The 27,444-nt window shown below is 39.2% G+C and overlaps 1 protein-coding gene across 1 annotated transcript in view; it reads left to right on the top strand.

The window, feature by feature from the left end:
• FLT3 (fms related receptor tyrosine kinase 3) overlaps window positions 1–27,444 on the top strand; it is an 83,312-nt gene continuing 55,868 nt past the window's right edge. The window contains 4 exon segments of the mRNA XM_070751695.1: window positions 1–184; window positions 11,853–11,974; window positions 14,957–15,165; window positions 19,043–19,158. Of these exon segments, the coding sequence (XP_070607796.1) occupies window positions 130–184; window positions 11,853–11,974; window positions 14,957–15,165; window positions 19,043–19,158 (502 nt within the window). The 5' untranslated portion in view covers window positions 1–129.

Raw genomic sequence — 27,444 nt, 5'->3', positions numbered from 1 at the left:
CTCCTCCCCAAAAAGAAGAAGTGGTTTACAGTCCAGAGGCTGAGTAGTTATAATGGATTCCCGAGAGAAACACCTGCACACAATGTGAGCTCTTGAAATAGCATTTCACTCAAGCAACCAACAGCTGCAATGAGGCCGCAATACTTCAGTATTTTAGTAACTAAAAGTCAGCTGCAGAGCCTTGGTAAGTGTACCCATTGACATCTGCATTCATAGCTCTTGCCTTGCTGATCCAAATTTTCCTCCTCCTTCTACAGTTTTATCCTACACCTTTTTGTCTATTTAGTGTCTCCTCCTCTGATTTTTTTCCATGCCTCATTTCTCTCCATGTCTTTTTGAGTTTGCCCCATGCATCTTTGGTTTCTTTTTTGTTTCTCCTTTGTAAAAGAACAGACTGCTTGTATGAAGGTTCATATGTATCTGAATGGATGGGTAACATTTGCTGATGGATGGATTTATCTATCTATCTATCTATCTATCTATCTATCTATCTATCTATCTATCTATCTATCTTCTATCTATCTATTTATCTATCTATCATCTATCTATCTATCTATCTATCAATCATCTATCTATCTATCATCTATCTATTTATCTATCTATAATCTATCTATCTATCTATCTATCTATCTATCTATCTATCATCTATCTATCATCTATCTATCTATCTATCTATCTATCATCTATCTATTTATCTATCTATCTATCTATCTATCTATCTACCATCTATCTATCTATCTATCTATCTATCTATCTATCATCTATCTATCTATCTATCTATCTATCTATCATCTATCTATTTATCTATCTATCTATTTATCTATCTATCATCTATCTATCTATCATCTATCTATCTATCTATCTATCTATCATCTATCTATCTATCATCTATCTATCATCTATCTATCTATCTATCTATCTATCTATCATCTATCTATCTATTGGACTATTATCTATCTATAAAATAAGCAAGCTGAAAGGGTTTTTTAGATCATTTTTGTTTTGTGGTTGAGGGATTTGAAAACCACTGGAAAGCTCAGCGATCGAAATGTAAATGAAACTTTCTATTGGAATAGATTTGAGTGTACGTTTGCCAAGGATACAATTTAAATATATGTTTGCCAACGATGCAATTAATATATCTTAATAAGTATTGAGTGTGGATCTTTATTAGAAGGATGATTATTGTATTTATGGGTAGATATTTGGCTTAGCTACTGCTAAAACTTTGGCTCCCAATTCACTGAATAGGTTATATGGTGAAATTGTATTCATACAACTCTGGCATCATATTTTAATGCTTTTTTAAAAAATCTTACCTTTTTATGCAATTGAACAAAGGACAAAGCTCATATTTCAGTTCTGCACATCTTGCCTTATATGCTTAATATTATTTATATGTATACTCAAGGGAAAACCAGGGCTCCTGAATTAATCTCTAAAATGAACCCACAGCATAATTAAGCTGTTTTTCTTACAAGGAACTAATATTAGGAACGTGATTTTGCTTGTTTATATTATTTAATCTTGTTAGCAAGAAAGTACCGGTAGTATAATTATGTTTTTCAAGATTTAGATAAATATATTTGCCTTTGGGGCTGAAATAGTGTTCCTAGTAATAATAGAATAAGTATCATAATTTATAAGACCTAAGTCTTAATAAATTCTCTTTTATACCAATATTTGCTGATCTACATGATGTCTTTGGTTAAGAACATTTCGTTCTTAATTCAGCCATTCTACAATAATACAACAGCATATCCCCACCAGCTTATGTGCTAAATTCTAAAATTGTCAAGGTTCGATTTATGATTTCTCTTACAATACAATTGTATATCTTTTCCATGGAGTTCAATGAGATATATTGACCTGCAAGCATGCTTAGAAACCTCATTGAACTTTCATCTGTCTCATCTGAAATAAATCTTATTGAAATAAAATTTGTTTTTCTGTTTGAAAATCCAAAAGTCCAATAAAAAATGTTGGGGAAAACCACAGCAAGAGCAGCATTTCCTACTACAATATATTATAAAATAAAATGCAGCTCTTTTTGTAGTTGTTCTTTTTCACATATATTGTAAATTCAAATATTCAAGCTCCCTATTTTACTTATTTGTCTTGTACTTTAAGTAGTTTTTCTCCCTGTGTTGATTTTGGCAGCTTATTTTAAACTGAATGTAAAGTATATTTGATCATTAAAATTGTGCAATTTCCTTTTATTCTTGGTTGTGATTATACAGTTTCATATCAAGTCGTCTGTTTCACAATTATTTATTGTGCTTTAAATTCTGTTCTGTTCTCAGCAGAAGTTGAATTCATCCATTATAAAAAGCCCAAGTGTTTACTTGGGGCTTAATGTAATGTATAAAATGAACAGCTTTTTGAATCTATGGTTTATTACTGTCCTACTTTTTACATTCCATCCTGCATATTATACTAAATGATAAAGCAAATACATTGGCAAACCTATCATAGCATATTTGCCAGAAAAGCACATAACTTGTTTGTCTCTTGATTAGCCAGTCTTAGCATTATATGCAGATATAAAATCCTAGGTTCATTCATTGGAAAAAATCAGAAAATGAAGAGTTTAAAGATACATGTTTGTCTTCTGATTTATTTCAGGTTGACAAAGGCAGAGACTTTGATTTAAATATTAGGTTAAACTTGTCTATATAAGTCTTATTAACTGCCCTTACAGGTGGAGGCTTCAAGCAGAAATAACTGAATTTACTGCTAAATTAATCTTACATTTCAAACTTATATGTGCAAATTCAGTCTACATCTGTAAATTAATATCATGTGCAAGCTGTAATGCATGGTTTCTTGGGTTATTTCTTGCATCTTTTATGTCCTAGATCTCAAATAGGTTTATATAAGAATCAAGAGATGCTAAAACATTGCCGTAGCTCAGTTCCAACATACATGTGTGTGCCAGCCAGCTGATTTTTGGCTCGCACAGAGGCTCTGGGAGGGTGTTTTTGGCTTCCAGAGAGCCTCTGGGGGGATGGAGGAGGGTGTTTTTACCTTCCCCCGGCTCCAGGGAAGCCTTTGGAGCCTGGGGAGGGCAAAACACAAGCCTACTGGGCCCACCAGAAGTTGAGAAACAGGCCGTTTCCAGCCTCCAATGGGCCTCTGGGTGGTGGGGAAGCTATTTTCGACCTCCCCAGGCATTGAATTATGGGTGTGGACCAGCGATGGGCTATCAAATTTTTTACTACCACACTGTAGGCATGTCTTATGCATTTTGTTTCAATATCTTTCAGTGCAAATTGGGTGCTCTGGGGTGGAGCCCATAACTGGTGGGCACTTGCGCATGTATGATAGCGCACACACACGCTCTTTCAGCATCCAAGGAAAAAAAGGTTTGCCATCACTGGTGTAGGCTTTCCTGCCTAAGCAGGAGTTAGACTTAAAGACCTCCAAAGTCCCTTCCAACTCTGTCATTCTATTCTATTCTATTCTATTCTACTCTACTCTACTCTACTCTACTCTACTCTACTCTACTCTTTATTGAGGTCTTACAAAGGGAAAGATTTATTCAGATTTAACTGGACTCCCAATAACTACATGAATATGTCCAGAGCTGGATTTTTTTGCTCAAGAGTATAAAAGTACAGTACTGGGAATAAAAGCACAAAGTACTATATAGAATCATTTATTCATTGCTTTTTTTCCAGGATTTTTTTCCTTCTTCTTTTTACTTGTTGATTTAGTTTACAATCTGGAATTTCAAGGTGGTGTCTCGCTTGAGTATTAACTGTCAAGCACTGCTTAGGGTTTTTTTTTTTGGAGATAAACCAATATTCAATGGCTACCAACAGCCTTTGCTTAGTGTAATAATCCATAAGTGGCAAACCAGTTCTTAGTTTCTCTTCAAATGTACAATGAAGGATAATCTATCACTTCCCAATATACAGTGGTACCTCTACCTAAGAATACCTCTACTTAAGAACTTGTCTAGATAAGAAATGGGTGTTCAAGATTTTTTTGCCTTTTCTTAAGAACCATTTTCTACTTAAGAACCCGAGCCCAGAAAAATTTCCAAGGAAATTTGAGAGCGGCACAAACGCCCGACCAGTTTCCTGCCATTCCCCATTAATCCTGGCCTTCTCGGACTTTTCTGGGCTGCCAGAGGAGCCTTTCGGTAGCGCTTAAGGAGGCTTTGGCAGTCCAGAGCGAATGAAGCATTTTCCTTTCTCTGGGCGCTTGGAGAAAATAAATGCTGCCTTCGCTCTGGGCGGCCAAGAGCGAACGGAGTGTTTTCCTTTCTCTGGGCGCTTGGAGAGGGAATAAACCACTTCGCTGTGGTGACTCCCTTGTGCTGCCTCCCATACACCCTGTCACCCTTGTTTAGTAGAGTGGTGGCGTTCGGGAAAAAACTGTTCTTGTGCCTAGTTGTCTTGGTGTGCAGTGCTCTGTAGCGACATTTTGAGGGTAGGAGTTGAAACACTTTGTGTCCAGGATGCGAGGGGTCAGTAAATATTTTCCCTGCCCTCTGTTTGACTCATGCTCTATACAGGTCCTCAATGGAAGGCAGGTTGGCAGCAATTGTTTTTTCTGCAGTTCCAATTATCCTCTGAAGTCTGTCTTGGTCTTGTTGCGTTGCAGCACCAAACCAGACAGTTATGGAGGTGCAGATGACAGATTCAATGATTCTTCTGTAGAACTGTATCAGCAGCTCCTTGTGCAGTTTGAGCTTCCTGAGCTGGCGCAGAAAGAACATTCTTTGTTGTGCTTTTTTTATGATGTTTTTGATATTAGGTGATCATTTTAGGTCTTGAGATATGATAGAACCTAGAAATTTGAAGGTCTCTACTATTGTGTCTCTACTGAAGGTCTCATTCTGTTGTGAACGTGTACTGCTATCATAGGGGGGGGGGTTTGGGAGGGGTTTGCTATTGCTGTGTATTCTCCAAGTTTAGTGATTGGCTTAGTTCTTGAGCTATTCTGAATATTGTTTTCTTAGTAAGTTTTTCCTAATGTGAACTTGAGCTAATATATTTAATATGAGAAATCTCCAGCAATTAACATTGCTATTTAAAAGGAGTAGTATTTCTTGAATGTTTATTTGTATGAAGTCTGTATTAAGCTTCTACTATACAAAAGGTATTACCTTCTAAATCAATCCATATACATTATATTAGTGGCCAAAGTTACATTGTTCTAGTGGCAAAAATTATAGCTGTATGAAAAAAGAGCCCCAAATCCAAAATGAATAAAACCATTATTAAGACTCAATGAAAATGCCACAAAAACGATGTGTAAACTTTCAGGCTCTCCACGTCTCCAATCCAAAACTTAACCCAAGGGGACACAATCTGAAGTTAGTTGGGGGAAAGATCAAAAGCAACATGAGAAAATATCATTTTACTGAAAGAGTAGTAGATCCTTGGAACAAACTTCCAGCAGACGTGCTTGGTAAATCCACAGTAACAGAATTTAAACATGCCTGGGATAAACATATCCATCCTAAGATAAAATACAGAAAATAGTATAAGGGCAGACTAGATGGATCATGAAGTCTTTTTCTGCCGTCAGTCTTCTATGTTTCTGTGTTTCTAACCCAGATTCTTCAGGCATAGATTTATATTTCAGAGTCAACCTCGATTATTAAAATGAATGCATTAATCAGGGGTGGATATTGTTGATAAAATCTCATCTAACCTTCCACAATAATAACGCACACACAAAAATAGCCGACAGCCACATAAACACTATTAATCCCAAATCCGAACTAAATGTTTATCCAGCATCAGAACTCAAATAAATAGCTGCTAGATTGGTTTCATTTAAAAAAAAAAAACATTTATCAGTCTCTCTTTTATCCCATCCAATTTCTGGCTGAAAGACTGTTCTATGCCATGTTCATCAAATGCATTCCCTGTTTTTTAAAGTATTGTCCAGTTTCAGTCTTATGCTAGATAATCCTTTGGGGACCATTTTTATTTATATCTCTTTTCAACCCAGTCTAATATTGGCAACCACACCTGCAGTCTGACATACTAGAAAGAGATACCAGTGCAGGAATGTATCACCATTTTGTGGTTGTTTTCTGATAAATCACATTAGCCGTTTTCCATTCTTATTTGTCATTCAATTTTAATTCCATTTCTGAGACAAAAACAGAATTACAGAATAACCAAATTGGAAGGGACCTTAGAGGTCTACCGAACTCAAAATACAAACTGAATAAACAAATTATCACAGATAACCCCCACTCGGTTAAAGACCTCGGAATACTAATAATGAAAGACCTAAGTGCCAAAGCCCACTGCAACAACATTGCCAAGAAGGCTTCAAGAGTTGTTAACCTAATCCTATGCAGCTTCTGCTCTGGCAATCTCACACTACTTACCAGAGCTTATTAAACTTTCACCAGACCTATCCTCGAATACAGCTTTTGTAACCCTTACCACATCTTGGACATTAAAATGTCCAAAGATACTTCACCAGAAGAGCCCTACACTCCTCCACTCAAAACAGAATACCATTACGAAACTAGACTTACAATCCTGGGTCTAGAAACCTTAGAACTACGATGCCTCAAATATGATCTAAGTGTTGCCCACAAGATTATATACTGCAACGTCCTCCCTGTCAACGACTACTTCAGCTTCAACCACAACAACACAAGAGCACACAACAGATTCAAACTTAACATTAACTGCTCCAAACTTGACTGTAAAAAATACAACTTTAGTAATCGAGTTGTTGAAGAGTGGAACTCATTACCGGACTCCGTAGTGTCATCCCCAAACCCCCAACATTTTACCCTTAGACTACCCACAGTTGACCTCTCCAGATTCCTAACAGGTCAGTAAGGGGCGTGCATAAATACACTAGCGTGCCTTCCGTCCCCTGTCCTATTACTCTCCTATATGTCCTATATCTTTTCTTCTATTCTTTCATTGATATATTTTATTCCTATATCTTCTCTTCTATTCTTTCTCTGATATATTTTACTTCATTGTGTATTGGACAAAATAGATAGATAGATAGATAGATAGATAGATAGATAGATAGATAGATAGATAGATAGATAGATAGAATAGAATAGAATAGAATAGAATAGAATAGAATAGAATTTTATTGGCCAAGTGTGATTGGACACACAAGGAATTTGTCTTGGTGCTTATGCTGTCAGCGTACATAAAATAAAATATACATTTGTCAAGAATCATGTGGTACAACACTTAATGATTGTCATAGGGGTCAAATAAGCAATGAAGAAGCAATACAGTATTAATAAAAATCTTAGGATATAAGCAACAAGTTACGGTCATACAGTCAACATGGGAGGAAATGGGTGATAGGAATGATGAGAAAAACTAGTAGAATAGAAGTGCAGATTTAGTAGAAAGTCTGACAGTGTTGAGGGAATTATTTGTTAGTAGAATGATGGCGTTCGGAAAAAAACTGTTCTTTTGTCTAGTTGCCTTGGTGTGCAGTGCTCTGTAGCGACGTTTTGAGAGTAGGAGTTGAAACAATTTGTGTCCAGGATGTGAGGGGTCAGTAAATCTTTTCCCCGCCCTCTTTTTGACTTTTTTGACAGTACTTATACAGGTCCTCAATGGAAGGCAGGTTGGATAGATAGATGGATAGATAGATAGATAGATAGATAGATAGATAGATAGATAGATAGATAGATAGATGATAGAGAGAGAGAGAGAGAGAGAGAGAGAGAGAGAGAGAGAGAGAGAGAGAGAGAAATTTAAAAAAAACCAACCAAACAACCAACCCTCTGCTCAGACAGGGATCCCTGTATCATTTCAGACAAATGGTTGTAGAATATCTTCCTTTAAAAACCTCCAATGTTGCAGCACCTACAACTTTTGGAGGCAAGTTGTTCCACTGATTAATTGTTCTAATTGTCAGGAAATTTCTCTGTTTTCTCCTTGATTAGTTGCTAAAATTTGGTTTCCAGTTTTGGTGCTATATTTCATCTTTGTAAATGCCTTCAGCTAAAAAACTCACTTTCCAATACTTTTATATTCCTCTGTATCTCATTTTAATTTTGACCATAAAGATTTAATAAAATACTGGCTGGAACAGAGACTTGAATGTTTAAAATTGAATTGTTCCTTTATTTATTGTGTTTTGTGTTTCTAGTGACTTTTTTTTTCACTCTTAGTTTAATTTCTGTGTTCTGTATTCAAAACGAAGGCTGGCTTATCTTTTATCAAATCTACTGCTTCAACAGTGACAATTACATTTCATTCATCCAGGCTGAAACACCATATTTTATATATATTCTATCTTATGAAATGGTCAAGTTTTCCATTGATTCTGGCTTTCTGCCAGCCAAGGAAACATTTCCAAAATGCTAAATTCCACTCCAGTCAGTGGCCAATACAAAAAAATAGGATTGACATTCGTGGCATCTATAATTAAGTGAGTAACATTAGAGAGATAGAATGATAGCGATATATAGATGCAGTGATGGGCTCCAACGGGTACAGTCAGTTACATAGATGTATGGTATGTTTGTACGTATGCTGGTTTTATATATTAAGGGGTTTTAAGTTAGTTTTTAGTATTGGATTTTTACTGTACATTGTTCATGACTGCTGTTAGCCGTCCCGAGTTTTCGGAGAGGGGCGGCATATAAATCCAATAAATGAAATGAAATGAAATGAAATAGAACTGGTAGAAAAAGTTTGGTCAGGTACACAGAACCAGTAGTAAAATTTTGATTTTTTTTTTCTTTTTTCCCCTTCTGGGCTCTGGGTATGTTTTTCCTATTGCAGTAAATGAGGTTGAGTGTGTACAATTTTAGAAGAGCTGTGCATGTGTGTGTGTGTGTGTGTGTTCATACACATACAGTTTATATAGTAGGTAATGTATATTTTTGTCTGCCTGTGTGCAATATGTATGTACACATATGGCATATATACATAGAATTAAATAATATAAAATTAAATAGCCACCTTTAAGTCACTCACATGACCTTTAAGCCACCCCCAGTCACATGGTCATCAAGCCACTCCCACCTTGTCACATGGCTGGCAAGCCATACCCACAAAACAAGCCACGCCCACAGTGTGGTAGTAAATTTTTTTGCAGCCCTTCATTGTATAGATATATGGGCTGAGTAAGCATCAGCATCTTCAGAAATGATCTGAATGAGAGGATAGAAGCAGAACTCATCAGATTTGCAGATGGCACCAAGCTGGGGGGAATATTTTATTTATTCATTTGTTCATTAGATTTGTATGCCGTCCCTCTCCGAAGACTTGGGGCGGCTAACAACAATAAAAAAGACAATGTAGACAAATCTAATATTAAAAATAATCTTTAAAACCCCAATTTAAAAAACCAATCATACAAACAAGCATACCATGTATAAATTCTATAAGCCTAGGGGGGAGGGAAAAATTTTCAATTCCCCCATGCCTGACGACAGAGGTGGGTCTTAAGGAGCTTGCGAAAGGCAAGGAGGGTGGGGGCAACTCTGATATCTGGGGGAGCTGGTTCCAGAGGATCGGGGCCGGCACAGAGAAGGCTCTTCTCCTGGGTCTCGCCAAACGACATTGTTTAGTCGACGGGACCCGGAGAAGGATAGCTAACATTTAGAAGATAGACTCAAAATTCAGACGCATCTTGACAGACTTGAACACTGTGTTCTGGTCACCACAGTGCAAAAAAATATATTGAGACCCTGGGAAAGAGTGCAGAGTAGAACACAAAGATAAGGGAAGTTTCAAGTTCAAGTTTCAAGTTTTATTGGATTTATATGCCGCCCCTCTCCGAAAACTCGGGGCGGCTAACAACAATCATGAACAATATACAATAAAATCCAATACTAAAAGCAAATTAAAACCCCTTAATATATAAAAACCAAACATACATACAAACATACCATGTATACAGTTGTAACGGCCTAGGGGGAGAAAAAAGTCTTAATTCCCCCATGCCTGGCGGCAGAGGTGGGTTTTAAGTAGCTTACGAAAGGCAAGGAGGGTGGGGGCAATTCTAATCTCTGGGGGGAGTTGGTTCCAGAGGGCCGGGGCCGCCACAGAGAAGGCTCTTCTCCTGGGTCCCACCAAGTGGCATTGTTTAGTTGACGGGACCCGGAGAAGACCCACTCTGTGGGACCTAACTGGCCGCTGGGATTCGTGCTGTAGAAGGCGGTCCCTGAGATAATCTGGTCCGGTGCCATGAAGGGCTTTATAGGTCATAACCAACACTTTGAATTGTGACCGGAAACTGATTGGCAACCAATGCAGACTGCGGAGTGTTGGTGTGACATGTGCATATTTAGGGAAGCGCATGATTGCTCTCGCAGCTGCATTCTGCACGATCTGAAGTTTCCAAACACTTTTCAAAGGTAGCCCCATGCAGAGAGCGTTACAGAAGTGGAACCATATGGTGAAAAATTGAGGAATGTTGGTATGCCTAATTTAGCAAGAAGAGGGATGATATGAGAGCAGTCTTCTAGTACTTCAGGGGTTGTCACAGAGAAGAGGGAGTTGACCTATTTTCCAAAGTACTTGAGGGCAAGACAAGAAGTAGTGGGTGGAAAATAATTAAAGACTGATCCAATCTAGAACTTGAGATAAATTTCCTGACATTGAGACCAATTAATCCGTTAAATGGCTTACGTCCAGGAGTTGGGGCTGCTCATCATTGGAGAGTCTCAAGAACCGACAGCTATTTGTTCAGAATGATATGAGGCAGTGATGATGGCAATACTTTTTCTTTTTGTGTGCCAAAAATGGCACATGCCAGCACACAACCCCATCACATACGCCACACTGCGCCTGTGCGCAAACCCATAGATGCCTCTATCCTTGGTTGTTTTTCACCCTCAGGTTTCTGTGAAGCCTCCAGAGTGCTAAAAACAGCCCAATGGGCAAACCAGAAGTCCATTTTTTTGCACTTCCTGTTTGTCCGTTGTGCTGTTTTTCACACTCCGGGGCTTCAGGGAAACCTCCTGAAGGCTGGATAGGGAAAAAACAGCCTTCCCCAAGGCCAAAAATTAGTTTGATAGTTCATGCATGTGCACTGGAGCTGACATAGGGCAACGCTTTGCGTGCCCTAAGAAATGGCTTAGTGTGCCACCTGTGGCACATTATTATTATTATTTACAGTATTAGATTTGTATCCCACCCCTCTCCGCAGACTCGGGGTGGCTCACAACAGTGATAAAAACAATACATAATGACAAATCTAATAATTAGAATCTAAAATAGCAATTATACATATTAAAAAAATCTAAAATAGAAACCCCAGTAAATAAAAGCATACATACAGTCATATTGTGCACAGAAACTACATAGGCAAGGGGAAGTTATCTCAGTACCCCCAAGCTTGACGACAGAGATGGGTTTTGAGGAGTTTACGAAAGGCAAGGAGGGTGGGGGCAGTCCTAAGCTGATTCCAGAGGGTTGGAGCCACCACAGAGAAGGCTCTCCCCCTGGGTCCCGCCAGACGGCATTGTTTAGTTGACGGGACCTGGAGAAGACCAAGGATTCGTGCGGCAGAAGGCGATCTCGTAGATAATCTGGTCCGGTGCCATGAAGGGCTTTATAGGTCATAACCAACACTTTGAATTGTGACCGGAAACTGATCGGCAACCAATGCCGCCATAGGTTCACCATCACGGGTATAGGGTCTCCTGCTTGAGCAAGGGGTTTGATTAGAAGACCTCCAAAGTCTCTTCCCATCTTATTATGCTATGTTTTATGTTCTACATATTTTATTTAATGAGAAACCTACTAGTTGATAGAGGTACAAAAGAATGAAGGACAGTGGGACAGTGGGATGAAAAAACCAATCACCACAATATATTCAGCATGTTTACATTTTGATTTCATTGTACTTTTTTTTTTGTTTTTCCTTTTTGGCAGCTCTGATTCTTACAGTGGCATCCACTGTTGTGATAAGCCAAACTACATTTGAGATAACTTGCTTTTTCATCAAACAACACAACAATGCTTCGAGAAACTGGGATTCTCCACCTTCTCTCAAGGTAAAGGTAAAATTAGATTATAAAAACATTGAATTGAACCAAAATCCCATTTGGTCTATGATTTTGTGCCACAGAATAGCATCCTCTTCGCTTTCTCCATCACATCATACTGAAGACACAGTGTCTCCGTTATATAATATAATATAACATTTTCTACTTTCTTTTTCAATGTGAAACAAGTTTAAGCTCCACTTAAAGGTACAGTATCTGGTGGGCACTGCAATGAATTTCTGCAATTAATAAATAAATAATTTTCTGTAATTAATAAAATCTTATATGATTTCCATTCATTAATTACAGACACCACAGGCTGGATGGTTAGCACCCATCCCTCTCCTAGGAAAATGAGATATTTTAAGAAATATTAAAAGGGCAGAATACCTCCCCTAAAAGGGAGGCATAAGCTCATCTGCCCCACCTTTGTCAATGAACCATTAAGGTCTGGGACAGGTCTATCCTGTTTCCCCAAAAATAAGACGTATCCCGAAAGTAAGGCATGCCAGAGGTTTTGCAGAATTTGCTAATATAAGGCACCGCCCGAAAATAAGGCGTAGTAAAGTTTACATATGGTACGGTGGAAAAACATATGGTACCATTCAAAGCCGTTCATAGCGGTACCGTAATAATGTGGCATCCCCTGCTGGCCCCTTCCATCGCTTTGTACCTTCCAGTACAGCAGACACAGTCTGCTGCTGTCTCACCGCCATTACAGTCTCCACTACAGTGCGTAGATTGTAGTTCCTCTGGTGGCCGGAAGCTGCAATAGCGGGAGTATACTGTTGTACCATATAAGGGCTGTCGTTTGTATGTGTAGGTGCCATACTGACAGGTACCGTACCGTAATCAGTGTACCGTACGGTACACTTTCTTTGGGGGTATCAGCTTTTCTGCCTGTGAATTTGTCTTATTTGAGAAATGTAAGGCACCCCCCGAAAATAAGACGTAGCACAACTTTTGGAGCAAAAATTAATATAAGACAGTGTCTTATTTTTGGGGAAACACGGTATCATATGTCACAAAGATCTACCTCCTTCAAACAGAGCCATAGTAGAAATTGCCCAAAGCCTTTTCATTACATCATCACCCAACAAGGTTCAACCAAGCCTGTGACTCAGGATTGCATACAGAGTTGCCCCTGCACGGCCCCACAGGAGCCTGGCAACCAATCAGAACACAAGCTCAAATTCAAAAGCCCACAGAGGGCATAAAACCCAGGCACTCCCAGCACCTCTACTCCTTTTTTGCCCGAGAGCCATGTGATCCTGTTCATGAATAAGCCATCGTTCCACGCAATCTCCATGTTCTCAGTGTCTCCCCACTTGGTACTGAACCCAAGATTTTTGGGTATTTTGGGTATTTGGATATTTGTTCCAACACCAGGAATATCATCAACTTTTACTCTCCGAATGCCTCAGAAATGCTTCTTTCCTAAAAGCAACTGGACTTTTTTCTTTTCTTTTCTTTTTTTAAGAAAATGTTTGGCTTTTTTGATCAGCAGTGAAAAAATTCAAGAAAGTCTACTTGCCTTTTGGAAAAAGCACCTTTGGGAGTTTCTCCATTTAGTACTTTAGCTATAGTCTAATGTGGATAAATACATGTGAAAACAGAAGTGCTCTTTGACTTCATCCCCCATAAATTTATGGTCTTTTCCTCTTGTTGGGTGAAAATAAAACTGCATGTTCTACTGAACCACAGTAGTTCAGGAAATCATAAATCTTGCATCTTGAAATTTATGCTATATTAAGATTTGCTCTCCCTCCTCAAACTCTTTAGTTTGTACCAAATACTTCGCTTGCTTTTCCATGCTAAAATAGAAATTATAACTTCCTTTTCTTGTCTATTTCCACATTTTTGTCATATTTCAGGTGTTCCTCTTCTTAAATTTTTTCAGTCTTTTGTTATTTCTTTTTGCCATACTTACGAACTTACGAACTTAATTCATAAACTGTTTGTCTTTTTATAATGTGTATATGAATTTACCCTTCCCAATGTTGTGGTTAGCTCTGGCCCAGCTCCTGCCCCAAGGAATGTGGAGGTGGATGTGGGGGAAACATCTACATGCCACAGGCCTGTTTTGCTCCCGATAGAATCTGCCGAAAAAGTCTCCTCTGACCAAGGAAGCGCGAGTGACAGGGGAGAGGGGAGTTTGGCAGACAGCCCAGGAGGAGATCAATCATCTTTATAATCCCTGGATTCTGAACAAGAACTTATGATGGACCCACGCATGCGTAGAGTGATGCATAGGAGACAACAACTGAAGGATTATTACAGGAGATAAGTGAGGCCACCTGTGGTTGGGTGGGGCTGCTGTAATTAATGTTACAGATAAAAAGAGCAGCATGCTGGTTTAGCCTCGTGGAAGTTTATCTGATTCATAGTTTCATCAAGATCTTGGTTTGCTGTGTGTGGACTTTCTGGACTTTGGAATTGGACTCAATTTCCCAGTTACTGGGTGAGAAATTGGATTGCATTTAACCTGTGCCTTGTGTGTACCAGAAAATCCCTTTGACATTTAAAAAGGGAGTTGTTTCTACTTTTCTGTTGATAAAGATCTTTTGTTTTCTTTCTATCGTGGGGTGTGTGTCTCTTTGGGACTAATTACCCTGTAATTACGGGCGGTTGGGACACACCAGCAGAACACCTAATTTTTTTTTTTTTGAAAAAGAAATTACTTTATACACATTCAAATTATTACCCTACTTCAAAAATTTCTTCTCCAAGGGTTTCTTCTCACATCATTCACCACAAAAGATGTCCTCAATATTCATTTCTTAATCAAATTGTGTAACCTCTCTATCTCTTTCAATGACCGAGGAGGGAAGTATGAAGAGAGATAGGGAAGGACCTCATTTTGTGGGGGAAAGATATCTAGAAGGAAAATACTACTTTTACTGGATCTTTCACAGAGAACTACAGTATAAGCAAATTATCTTCCAATGTTGGTGCAACAGAGTAAAGATATATTTTCTATCTCTTACAAAGCAGATGCAAGATAATGTTGAAGACCTCGAGTGTTCCTTGAATAATCAAAGCGCTCAGAATGCCTACAAAACAACAACGATTGTAGAAGTTGGTGTGCTTGAAAATGTCAGGCTAAAGGCAGTATTAAATATTTCAGGAAACATCATCTGCCACTGGGTTTTTAAAGAGATCTGGACCAAATGTAATTCCTCCCTGGATTTGGAGAATCGGTAAGCAAACTAACAAAACACATTTAAAATACAAAGAGCCAAAAGTAATATTTGTTCTACTTCAGATGATCCTCCAGCAAAAGCTCAAATGAACAATTGCATTTTTTTGTGCCCATGAATTCCCTTCTTAGTAATTCAAATTTTTAAAGATGTGGATAACTGGATGGATGCTTATCTGTTTTGAAGTAACACTACTTATCAAATTCTCTTACATCATTCCCTTTTTACATATAGCTCTAATATTCAGCATTTCGCATTCATCCTTCTTAACTTTTCATAATACAGCGATACCTCGTCTTACAAATGCCTCATCATACAAACTTTTCAAGATACAAACCCGGGGTTTAAGATTTTTTTGCCTCTTCTTATAAACTATTTTCACCTTACAAACCCACCGCCGCCGCTGGGATGCCCTGCCTCCGGAACTCCGTTGCCAGCAAAGCACCCGTTATTGCACTGCTGGGATTCCCCTGAGGCTCCCCTCCATGGGAAACCCCACCTCCAGACTTCTGTGTTTTTGTGATGCTGCAGGGGAATCCCAGCAGGGGAAACCCAGCAGCGCAAAAACGGGCACTTCGCTGGCAATGGAAGTCCAGAGGTGGGGTTTCCCAGCAAGGCGAGCCTCGGTGAAATCTCAGCATCGCAAAAACACAGAGGTCTGGAGGTGGGGTTTCCCATGGAGGGGAGCCTCGGGGGAATCCCAGCAGTGCAAAAACGGGTACTTCGGCTGGCAAAAGGGGTGAATTTTGGGCTTGCACGCATTAATCGCTTTTCCATTGATTCCTATGGGTAACATTGTTTCGTCTTACAAACTTTTCACCTTAAGAACCTCGTCCCAGAACCAATTAAGTTTGTAAGACAAGGTATCACTGTATATTCCCTGAACTTTTCCTAATCCATTCTTTCAGAGAAAAATTGAAGGGATAGTGCTACGTTTCATCAGTGAGCGAGAAGGAACCAAGCAAGTTACCCTCCCTTAATTCCTATTAGACTGAGCAGAATTGAAGAATAGGAAAGCTTTGGATTCCCATGGACCCAAATCCTCTCCTAATCTTTCAATGCAATATTCTAATTCCCAGATTTCATATACTGTACACCATTCCTTCTCTGACATCAAAGCTCCATGGCTGGAGGGTTTCAGAAGTTTAATGGGAGAAATTGGAAGTCAAATTTCCTTCTCCAGAATTCAAGTGGAGAATTCCCACCCAATATTTCTATGACTCTAGATGTTTTCCAAATTTATAAATACATTTTTGACCGGGAACCATCCAGAGTGAGTTGGAAGATAGATGCTACATAAATGTTATAAATAACCAATAATTCCTTTTAAGTTATGCCATTTAGGCTATTGCCATATTAAAAGTGATATTGGTAGATAGGAATAGAGAAAATCAGATTTATCTCTCAGTCAGATATTTTCACGGGTTGAATCTGGGTCAGTTCCTAGTTAAAATGGAAAGGAAAGGAAGGGGAGGAAGGGAGAAGTGGCAGCTACATTGCTATAAACTCTACCAATAGACTACAAATAAAATGAGAAACTTGAAATGAGTTAAGGAATGCAGTGTCCAAACTCTGACAGTTAATTCACTGGGGAACAATTTGTAACACAATTTCTGTTGAGTTTGATTTTTGAGCTTTATAATTAAGCATGCTGGGGTTCAAAACTGTAGTTAGTTTTCTTCTACTACATCAAGTTTTTTCTCTACAAAGATCAAAAGCAACATGAGAAAATATTATTTTACTGAAAGAGTAATAGATTCTTGGAACAAACTTCCAGCAGACGTGGTAGATAAATCCACAGTAACTGAATTTAAACATGCCTGGGATAAACATCCATCCATCCTAAGATAAAATACAGAAAATAGTATAAGGGCAGACTAGATGGACCATGAGGTCTTTTTCTGCCGTCAGACTTCTATGTTTCTATGTTTCTATATATAATAGAATAGAATAGAATAGAATTTTTATTGGCCAAGTGTGATTGGACACACAAGGAATTTGTCTTGGTGCATATGCTCTCAGCGTACATAAAATAAAATATACATTTGTCAAGAATCATGTGGTACAACACTTAATGATTGTCACAGGGGTCAAATAAGCAATGAAGAAGCAATAATAATAAAAATCTTAGGATATACGCAACAAGTTACAGTCATACAGTCAACATGGGAGGAAATGGGTGATAGGAATGATGAGAAAAACTAGTAGAATAGAAGTGCAGATTTAGTAGAAAGTCTGACAGTGTTGAGGGAATTATTTGTTTAGTAGAGTGATGGCGTTCGGGGAAAAACTGTTCTTGTGTCTAGTTGTCTTGGTGTGCAGTGCTCTGTAGCGACATTTTGAGGGTAGGAGTTGAAACAATTTGTGTCCAGGATGTGAGGGGTCAGTAAATATTTTACCCGCCCTCTTTTTGACTCGTGCAGTATACAGGTCCTCAATGGAAGGCAGATTGGCAGCAATTGTTTTTTCTGCAATTCTGATTATCCTCTGAAGTCTGTGTCGGTCCTGTTGGGTTGCAGCACCAAACCAGACAGTTATAGAGGTGCAGATGACAGACATGAGCATCAAATTGCATTTTTTACATAGCCATCTTGCTAACTTCCGGGAAAATCTTGGTGCAATCAGTGATGGGCAGGGTGAGCGATTCCCCAAGATTTGAAGGTCAGGGAGGCACAGGATCAAGGTACATATGATGGCTGACTGTTGCATCAAGCGAGAATGTCCACAGATTAAACACTCCAGATAAAACTATAAGCAATTTTTTTTACCTTAATGTGTATAATTACCGTTCAATAAAAAAAACAACTATTTGTATGAACACAACTTATCTTGCAGTAACTATTATAGCCTTTGTATGAATAATTTTTTTTTTAATCGGTACAGTGCTTTTGGTAAGTTTACTTTACTTTTCTTTAATATGCGTGATTTGTATGACTTTTGAGAGTATCCTGTAGCTTAAAAAGTTGATGTGATAGACAAAAACTGTGGTTATTTTTGGATCCAGAGGCCGGGACCGCCTTCTGCCGCACGAATCCCAGCGACCAATTAGGACCCACAGAGTTGGCCTTCTCTGGGTCCCGTCAACTAAACAATGTCGTTTGGCGGGACCCAGGGGAAGAGCCTTCTCTGTGGCGGCCCCGGCCCTCTGGAACCAACTCCCCCCAGAGATTAGAATAGCTCCCACCCTTCTTGCCTTTCACAAGCTTCTTAAAACCCACCTGTGTCGTCAGGCATGGGGGAATTAAGATATTCTTTCCCCCTCGGCTTCCACAATTTATGTATGGTACGTGTGTATGTATGATTGGTTTTAAAATAAGGGTTTTTAGTTTTTAGTATTGGATTGTCGCACGTTGTTTTTATTACTGTTGTTAGCCGCCCCGAGTCTCCGGAGAGGGGCGGCATACAAATCCAATAAAATGAAATGAAATGAAATGAAAACAAATCACAGATTTAAGACAACGAAATTGCTGTTCCCCAGTGTTATCTGAAGTTATCTGCTAAAATTCACAGACTTAATTGACCCATTAAGTTGTAGCCTGCAGTTAGAACTATACTGCTTATGTCAGTTTACCAGTCTTTCTAAATGAAATGCTCTAGTTGCATATCAAAGCTAAAAGCATGATCGCTTCCTCTTCTTGGAATGAGCAAGAAGCCACTATTTGGAGCTGAAGAGATTTCAGGAAGTTCCAGAGAAGTGTAAGTAGAGAAGAACTGTCATTCTGGCTAACCTTATTCTGTAGGTGATTCATGAAATGGTTTTTCTGGTCCATATCAAGGTTTTGTTTCCTTTTTGCTTGTCATTTTGGCCTAGTTCCACACGCTGAAGTTTTTTTTCATAATTATTTCATAAAGGAAGTCTTGTTTTCTGTCTCAACAGGCATATCATTTCAGTGGAGTTCCCAAGAATCAAAGAAACCCAAGAGGGAAATCACACACTGTTAATTACAACTGAAACCAGTAACTACACTATAGCATTTATGTTGTATATAAAGAGTAAGTATGACACACAGAGATTGAGTGGTTTCATATCTTTTTTTTACCATTAGAATACTTCCCCAGTTAATATTTTAAATCCAAATCTTTTAAAAAAGTATTTAAATCTACTTATTTAATACTACATACATTAAATAAAATGCGTTGTGATTATCATGTTATTGCTAATGGCTTCATTTAAAGCAGCTTTTCCTCCTGTTTTAATCATATATAAACTTTAATTTATTTTGGAATAATGCCATGCAATAATTAACAAAGGACAAACTGTCAATTATTGGGCTATTCTAATGGGTTTTTTTTCCTACTTAGAAATTCAGAATGTATAGATTTATAGGGCACTGTATATAAATTGTACTAAGAAGTGATAAAATATTAATAGCACAGCAATGGAAAGCAAGGCAGTCAGGCGGTAGGGAAAGCAAGTAGGATGCTTGGCTGCATAGCTAGAGGTATAACAAGCAGGAAGAGGGAAGAGGGAGATTATGATCCTGCTATATAGAATGCTGGTGAGACCACATTTGGAATACTGTGTTCAGTTCTGGAGACCTCACCTACAAAAAGATATTGACAAAATTGAACGGGTCCAAAGACGGGCTACAAGAATGGTGGAAGGTCTTAAGCATAAAACATATCAGGAAAGACTTAATGAACTCAATCTGTATAGTCTGGAGGACAGAAGGAAAAGGGGGGACATGATCAAAACATTTAAATATATTAAAGGGTTAAATAAGGTCCAGGAGGGAAGTGTTTTTAATAGGAAAGTGAACACAAGAACAAGGGGACACAATCTGAAATTAGTTGGGGGAAAGATCAAAAGCAACATGAGAAAATATTATTTTACTGAAAGAGTAGTAGATCCTTGGAACAAATTTCCAGCAGACGTGGTAGATAAATCCACAGTAACTGAATTTAAACATGCCTGGGATAAACATATATCCATCCTAAGATAAAATACAGAAAATAGTATAAGGGCAGACTAGATGGACCAGGAGGTCTTTTTCTGCCGTCAGACTTCTATGTTTCTATGTTTCTAAAAAACAGAATTAAATTTATATTGAATATTGGAAAATTAGTATGTACATTAATGTTGAAAAAGTTAGTATGGCTTGTAAAATGTATTGCTTTTGTTCCAGCTCAACAAATGGATGATAATTAAGTTTATATAAAAGTTATTTAGCAACTTTTCATTGATCACTTTGAGAATATGTTGCAGCCAAATATATTTTTTTAATAGTTATGAATACCATTATTTTAGTGTCTTTAATTAGTATGCATTTTTCTGTAGGAACTTGTTATATAACAGCAGTGATAGTGCAGTGATTAGAATGCAGTATCACAGGCTAATTCTGCTGACTACCGACTGCTAGCAGTTCGGCATTTCAAGTCTCACCGGCTGGAGGTTGACTCAGCCTTCCATTCTTCCGAGGTTGATAAAATGAGGATTGTTGGGCACAATATGCTGACTCTGTAAACCACTTAGAGAGGACTGTAAAGCACACTGAAGCAGTATTTAAGTATAAGTGCTATTGCTATTGCTATATAGTTACAGGTATATTCCTCCTTTTAAAAAAATAGAACCCATACCGCTAACTTTCTGAAAGGATGTCTGTGAACTGTCTCCCCTTTGAAAAGCTCTCCAGCCAAAGATCCTGTCACAGTGTTTCTTATTTATAATCATATAATTTAATCAATGATTCTATAATCATTCTGTGTCATGAATGAAACTTTACCACTATTATTATTATTTATTAGACTTGTATGCCGCCTTTCTCCAAAGACTTGGGGCGGCTCACAGAATCCAAAACAATGGGTTTTAAGGCTCTTGCGAAAGGCGAGAAGGGTGAGGGCAGTGCAAATCTCTGGAGGGAGCTGATTCCAGAGGGCCGGGGCCGCCACAGAGAAGGCTCTTCCCCTAGGTTCTTCCCCTAGGTCCTGCCAGGCGACATTGGAGAAGGCCAACTCTGTGGGACCTAATTGGCCACTGGGATTTGTGCGGCAAAAGGCGGTCCTGTAAGTAATGTGGTCCGATGCCATGTAGGGTTTTATAGGTCATCACCAACACTTTGAATTGTGTCCGGAAACCAATCGGCAGCCAATGCAGTCCGTGGAGTGTTGGAGAAACATGGGTATATCTGGGGAGACCCATGACTGCTCACACGGCTGCATTCTGCACGATTTGAAGTTTCCGAACACTCTTCAGAGATAGCCCCATGTAGAGAGCATTACATTTGCAAATGTCTTTTTTCTACTGTTTGTTCATATTTCCTTTGTTGAGGATGAAGGCAGCCTTCCACAGTGACTTTGGGCTACTAGCATTTAGATGCTATCAGCCTGAAAGTACTCCCAGGTCAAATTTAAAGAAAATAAAAGAGAACAGAGGCTTTGACGTTCCCCATCATTCATTCATTCATTCATTCATTCATTCATTCATTCATTCATTCATTTAAGACTCAGGGTGGCTTACAACATATAAAAAACAACAAATACAATAGCTAAATCCAATTAAATTAGAACTAAACAGACAATCTAAAATCCCCATTCAAAAATCAGTCATACCCATTCAAACAACAGCCATACAAACATTTGCCGGTCAGGGGGCTGAGATCTAATTTTACAATTAGCTCCTGGGTAGGAGATTGAACAGGGAGACATATCTGCAACTTGCATATCTGAATCTATGGGGTGTGAATATAAATATAATTATAATCACTGAATATTAAAGTAGGTAGTAGATTTGTCAATGGATAAGAAATTTTACAGGCAGAATAGGAAAATTTAGCTATGTTCAAGGAGAATAAATTATACTGAACCGATAACAATAACAGCAGCAACATAAAAAATAATTTCCCTGGTGTTTTACAGATAATTAGTTATAGAGTTTGGTAGGTCTTTGAACTCTTATTCAGGGAACAATATAGCAAGAGATTAACTGTGTTGTGGTTGGCAATAGTCCCTTGTCGAAAGGGACATCATCTTAGCTCATACTGGACTTTTCTATCAACTCTCCAAAATTGCTGTGTGGAGAGCATTGAAGTGTCTTAATATAAGTGCCTTTTGGCATTTAGAAACAGTTAACTGGTATATCACACTGGTTCGTAAAAGGAACTTGAGTGCTCTTAAAATGTTCTTAAAGTAGAATAGGTTGATCTTGTTGGGTTTTCAGGTCTTTGGTAAGTTGATTCAATGCACTGAATGTAAACTCAGAACCTATGTTTAGGAACACCTCAGTGGAAACAGGGGTGGGTTCTGACTTAACTCATTGCTGAGGTAACACACCAGAGACATTCAGTAATGAAAGAGTTAACTGTGTGTGCTTTATTAAGATCCTCCTGTTATGATGCAATATCCTGCCAGCTCACTTCCTTCTTCTTCAATTCCTCACTCTCTTCTCTCCTATCCTCCATTATGTAAAGACGTATATTTGCGTTGTCCCTCGAGACATGTTTTATTTCTGTTTTTACAATAAATATATCTTGTTTGAACAAATGACTAAAGGCTTTTATCCATTGACTCCATGGGGTTAAGGTTCTAACGGACTTTAATCACTCACAAACCGCGACACTAAAAACCCAGCTTCTGTGCGTGCGCAGAAGTGAAAACCAAGATGGCGGCACCATAGGTGATGATACAGCCAATTCGGGGGCCGGGGGTGTCCAGCTGTCCATCGCTGCCAGTTCAGCAAGCGGGGGAAAATTCCTTCTACTGGTTCTATAGCAGGGGTCCCCAAACTTTTTACACAGGGGGCCAGTTCACTGTCCCTCGGACTGTTGGAGGGCTGGACTATAAAAAAACCTGTGAACAGATTCCTATGCACAGAGATTCTCTCTCACTCACTCTTTCTCTCTCTCTATCTTGCTTTCTCTCTCTCTCTTACTTTCTCTCTTTTTCTCTTGCTCTCTCTCTTCCTCCCTCCCTCTCTTTCTCCCCCTTCCTTCCTTCCCTCCCTCCCTTCCCTCCCTCCCTCCTTCCTCTCCACTTCTTTCCCTCGCTCTTTTTCCCTTCTCTTTCCCTTTTCTTTCTTTCTCTCCACTTCTCTCTCTCTTTTTCCTCTTTCACCCTCCCTCTTCTCTCCCCGTGGAGGACTCACCCGAGAAGCCTCCACCCTCCGACCCCGGACTCCCATTCAATCCCCTTTCAGAAAACGGGAGCTAGCAACTCAAAGAGGAGGAGGAGGTGGGTGCGTGCGTGTATATGTGTGTGTTGTGCCCAGCTTGGCTTTCGGCAAGCCTTACTTTACCTCGGATGAGATAAGATTGAGGGGGACGTTCTCACTGCTTTTCCAGTGCGGCCTTGGAAAAGATCCGCGGGCCAGATAAATGGCCTCAGCGTGCCGCATGTGGCTCGCAGGCCATAGTTCTATAGAATAGGTCCAAACTGGCAGGAACCCTCCTCTGATGGAGAAGCCATGAGATTAATGATTTTTTTGAGATTGGGCTGTACCATTTTTATTTGTAATTTTCCTCCATAAGAAAAGAACTCAAACCTGTGCAAAAGAAGAGTAACTTCAACCAATGTGCGATGGTACAGGACCATGTACCTGTATCAATTCAAAATAGTCCTGCCTCCCTCCTTAATTCTACATTTGGAATTCAAGGGCCTACTAGGATATACCTGATAGATTGGATTCTTTCAAGAGAAATAAAGGACGTTTAAGATCCTAGCTATGCACCAAAAAGTACTTGTGCACAAACCTGTCACTTGATTGATAGTCTTCTCTATAAAGATGGCATATATTTTATCTAAATTTAATCCCAATAATTATTTCAACATTTTTATCTCTACATATAAAATGCATTCCTTTTGGCACGGGGTGCATTAAAACATGAGCGTTTCTTGATAGTACATAAATAGCTCCCTGATAAGGGTTGTTCTCAGTAACATTCAAATGAGAGATGTATGGGTAGTAATGAGGAATATTGAAATTTAAAAATGTTTTGGATGCTGTGCTTTTATTTATTTATTTATTTATTTATTCATTCATTTATTTTAGTTAGTTAGTTAGTTAGTTAGTTAGTTAGTTAGTTAGTTAGTTAGTTAGTTAGTCCAATACACAATGAGGGTTTCAGTGGGTATATATCTATATACACATAGTAAAATACATGATGAAGGTTATAGAGGAGATACTCATAGTAAAATATATCTAAGAAATAATAGAAAAGAAGATATAGTAATAGAACATATCAATGAAAGAATAGAAGAAGAGATATAGGAATAGAAGAAAGGTATAGGAGATATAGGAGAGCAATAGGACAGGGGACGGAAGGCACTCTAGTGCACTTGTAATCGCCCCTTACTGACCTCTTAGGAATCTGGATAGGTCAACCGTAGATAATCTAAGGGTAAAGTGTTGGGGGTTTGGGGATGACACTACGGAGTCCGGTAATGAGTTCCATGCTTTGACAACTCGGTTACTGAAGTCATATTTTTTACAGTCACGTTTGGAGCAGTTAATATTAAGTTTAAATCTGTTGTGTGCTCTTGTGTTGTTGTGGTTGAAGCTGAAGTAGTCGCCGACAGGCAGGACGTTGCAGCATGTGATCTTGTGGGCAATACTTAGATCTTGTTTAAGGCGTCTTAGTTCTAAACTTTCTAGGCCCAGGATTGAAAGTCTTAGTCTCGTAGGGTATTCTGTTTCGAGTGGAGTAGTGAAGGGCTCTTCTGGGGAAGTCCAGTGGTACCTCGTTACTCGAACGCTTCCTTTCTCGTACATTTCGGATAACGAACAAAATTTTCGGCAAAAATTTGCTTCGGTATCTGAACAAAAATTCAGATACCGAACAGCCAGAGAAAATTTTGTTCATTATCTGAAATGTAATCCCGGCAGCTTCAGGGGGGCTGAGGAGCTCTCTAAGAGCTCCAAGCTGCAGGAAGGGTGGGGGCTGCTGAAATCTTGGCAGCTTCTGGGGGCTCCTTTCCTTATTGCTTCCTTTTATTACCTGTAAGCAGCTTCAAAAACTTTCTCCTTCCCTGTGGCTCCAACACGCGGCGATTTCCCTTCCAGTAGCAAGAGCGCCGGGAACGTCACGTGGTGAAGGGAAGCCGACGGAGCCATCTCAGCAATTGCTGCCGCTCCAGAAGCTTCCCTTCATTACGTGACTTCCCGGCGCTCTTGCTACTGGAAGGGAAATCGCCGCGTGTTGGAGCCACAGGGAAGGAGAAAGTTTTTGAAGCTGCTTACAGGTAATAAAAGGAAGCAATGAGGAAAGGAGCCCCCAGAAGCTGCCAAGATTTCAGCAGCCCCCACCCTTCCTGCAGCTTGGAGCTCTTGGAGAGCTCCTCAGCCCCCCTGAAGCTGCCGGGATGGCAGCTTGGAGTAGCGAATTTATTTATCCCATTGGAAGTTAACAGGGGCTGGGAACCAATTGAATCCATTTCCATTATTTCCTATGGGATAAATAAATTCGGTACTCGACCAAATCGGTTCTCGACCACACTTCTGGAACGAATTGTGGTTGAGTACCGAGGTACCACTGTATCTTTGGACATTTTCAAGGGTATTAATGTCTGAGATGCGATATGGGTTCCAAACAGATGAGCTGTATTCGAGGATGGGTCTGGCAAACGTATTGTAAGCTCTGGTAAGTAGTGTGAGATTGCCAGAGCAGAAGCTACGTAGGATTAGGTTTACAACTCTTGAAGCCTTCTTGGCTATATTGTTGCAGTGGGCTTTGGCACTTAAATCTTTTGTTATTAGTATGCCAAGGTCTTTAACCGAGTGGGGATTATCTGTAATAATTTGATTATTCAGTTCGTATTTGGAGTTCAGATTCTTCTTCCCAATGTGTAGGACAGAGCATTTGCTAATTGAGATTTGGAGTTGCCATGTGTTAGATCACTCAGAAACAGCGTCAAGGTCTTTTTGGAGAGTAGTTGTGTTATCGGTGGTGTTGAAGAGTTTTACATCTTGAATGATTTATCCTTTTTAAATTTATAATCCACCTTCCATGTTAGCTCCATTACTGTGGGATTTCCACTCTCCTCGCTTACTTAGTCAATTCATGTTTCCCTAAAGTTTAAAGAATCAAACTGACATGGCGGTGGTGCAGGGACACTTTTAAGCCTCCTGGAATAATAGGATTGCCTGGTAATTCTCTGAATGAGCTGTGATCTGTCAACAAGAGTTTCTGATTCCCAGTAGTTTGACCGCAACAGTGCCGAAAGCTACCATGCCACTTAAAATTAGGTTGATAACATGAAAAATAACAGAGTGTGGCTGTTGTGTGAGTGAACTCTGTACTGAAAACAAAAGAACAGCTTGTTGTTCCTTCTAAACATAGATTTTCCCCTCCCCACCCCTGTTTTCCCCTCTCCACCCCTGTTTTGACAAATTGTGTAAAAATAGTAGCTCATGGAACTATAATGTCTTCAAAGTCTTTAAAATGAGATTATTTTAAAATAATTACCATTGTTTCCCCTTTTTAAAAAGTATAAGAGAGTCAGCTAATTGGGCAAGAAACTATATTTAAGAATATATTTAAGAATTTGGGAGTAAAAGTCTAATGTTGGAGGTCCAGAGGAGTTGCCCACCTAGATAGCAGCATCAAGCCCAGCACATTGGTTGGTTCCTAACAGACAGGAAGCAGCAGGTGAAGCTAGGAAAAATCACATCAGATACATGTACAATTAGCACAGGTGCCCCCCAAGGCTGTGTACTCTCACCACTTCTCTCTATACACTAATGACTGCATCTCAAACGATCCATCTGTTAAACTACTGAAGTTTGCAGATGATACAACAATGATCGGACTCATTCAAGACAATGATGAATCCGCATACATATGGGAAGTTGAACAACTATCCTTGTTGTGTGACCAGAACAATCTAGAACTGAACACACTCAAAAACGTAGAAATGGTGGTAGACTTTAGGAGAAACCCTTCCACCCTTCTACCTCTCACAATACTAGACAACACAGTATCAACAGTAGAGACCTTCAAGTTTCTAGGTTCTATCATATCTCAAGACCTAAAATGGTCACCTAACATCAAGAACATCATCAAAAAAGCACAACAAAGAATGTTCTTTCTGTGCCAGCTCAGGAAGCTCAAACTGCCCAAGGAGCTGCTGATACAGTTCTACAGAGGAATCATTGAGTCTGTCATCTGCACCTCTATAACTGTCTGGTTTGGTGCTGCAACCTAACAGGACCGTCACAGACTTCAGAGGACAATCAGAACTGCAGAAAAAGCAATTGCTGCCAACCTGCCTTCCATTGAAGACCTGTATACTGCACAAGTCAAAAAGAGGGTGGGGAAAATATTTACTGACCCCTCACATCCTGGACAC

The sequence above is a fragment of the Erythrolamprus reginae genome, chromosome 4 (genome assembly GCF_031021105.1).
Source record: "Erythrolamprus reginae isolate rEryReg1 chromosome 4, rEryReg1.hap1, whole genome shotgun sequence".
Taxonomy (NCBI): Eukaryota; Metazoa; Chordata; class Lepidosauria; order Squamata; family Dipsadidae; genus Erythrolamprus; species Erythrolamprus reginae.
This window is presented reverse-complemented; position numbering and strand designations above follow the sequence as displayed.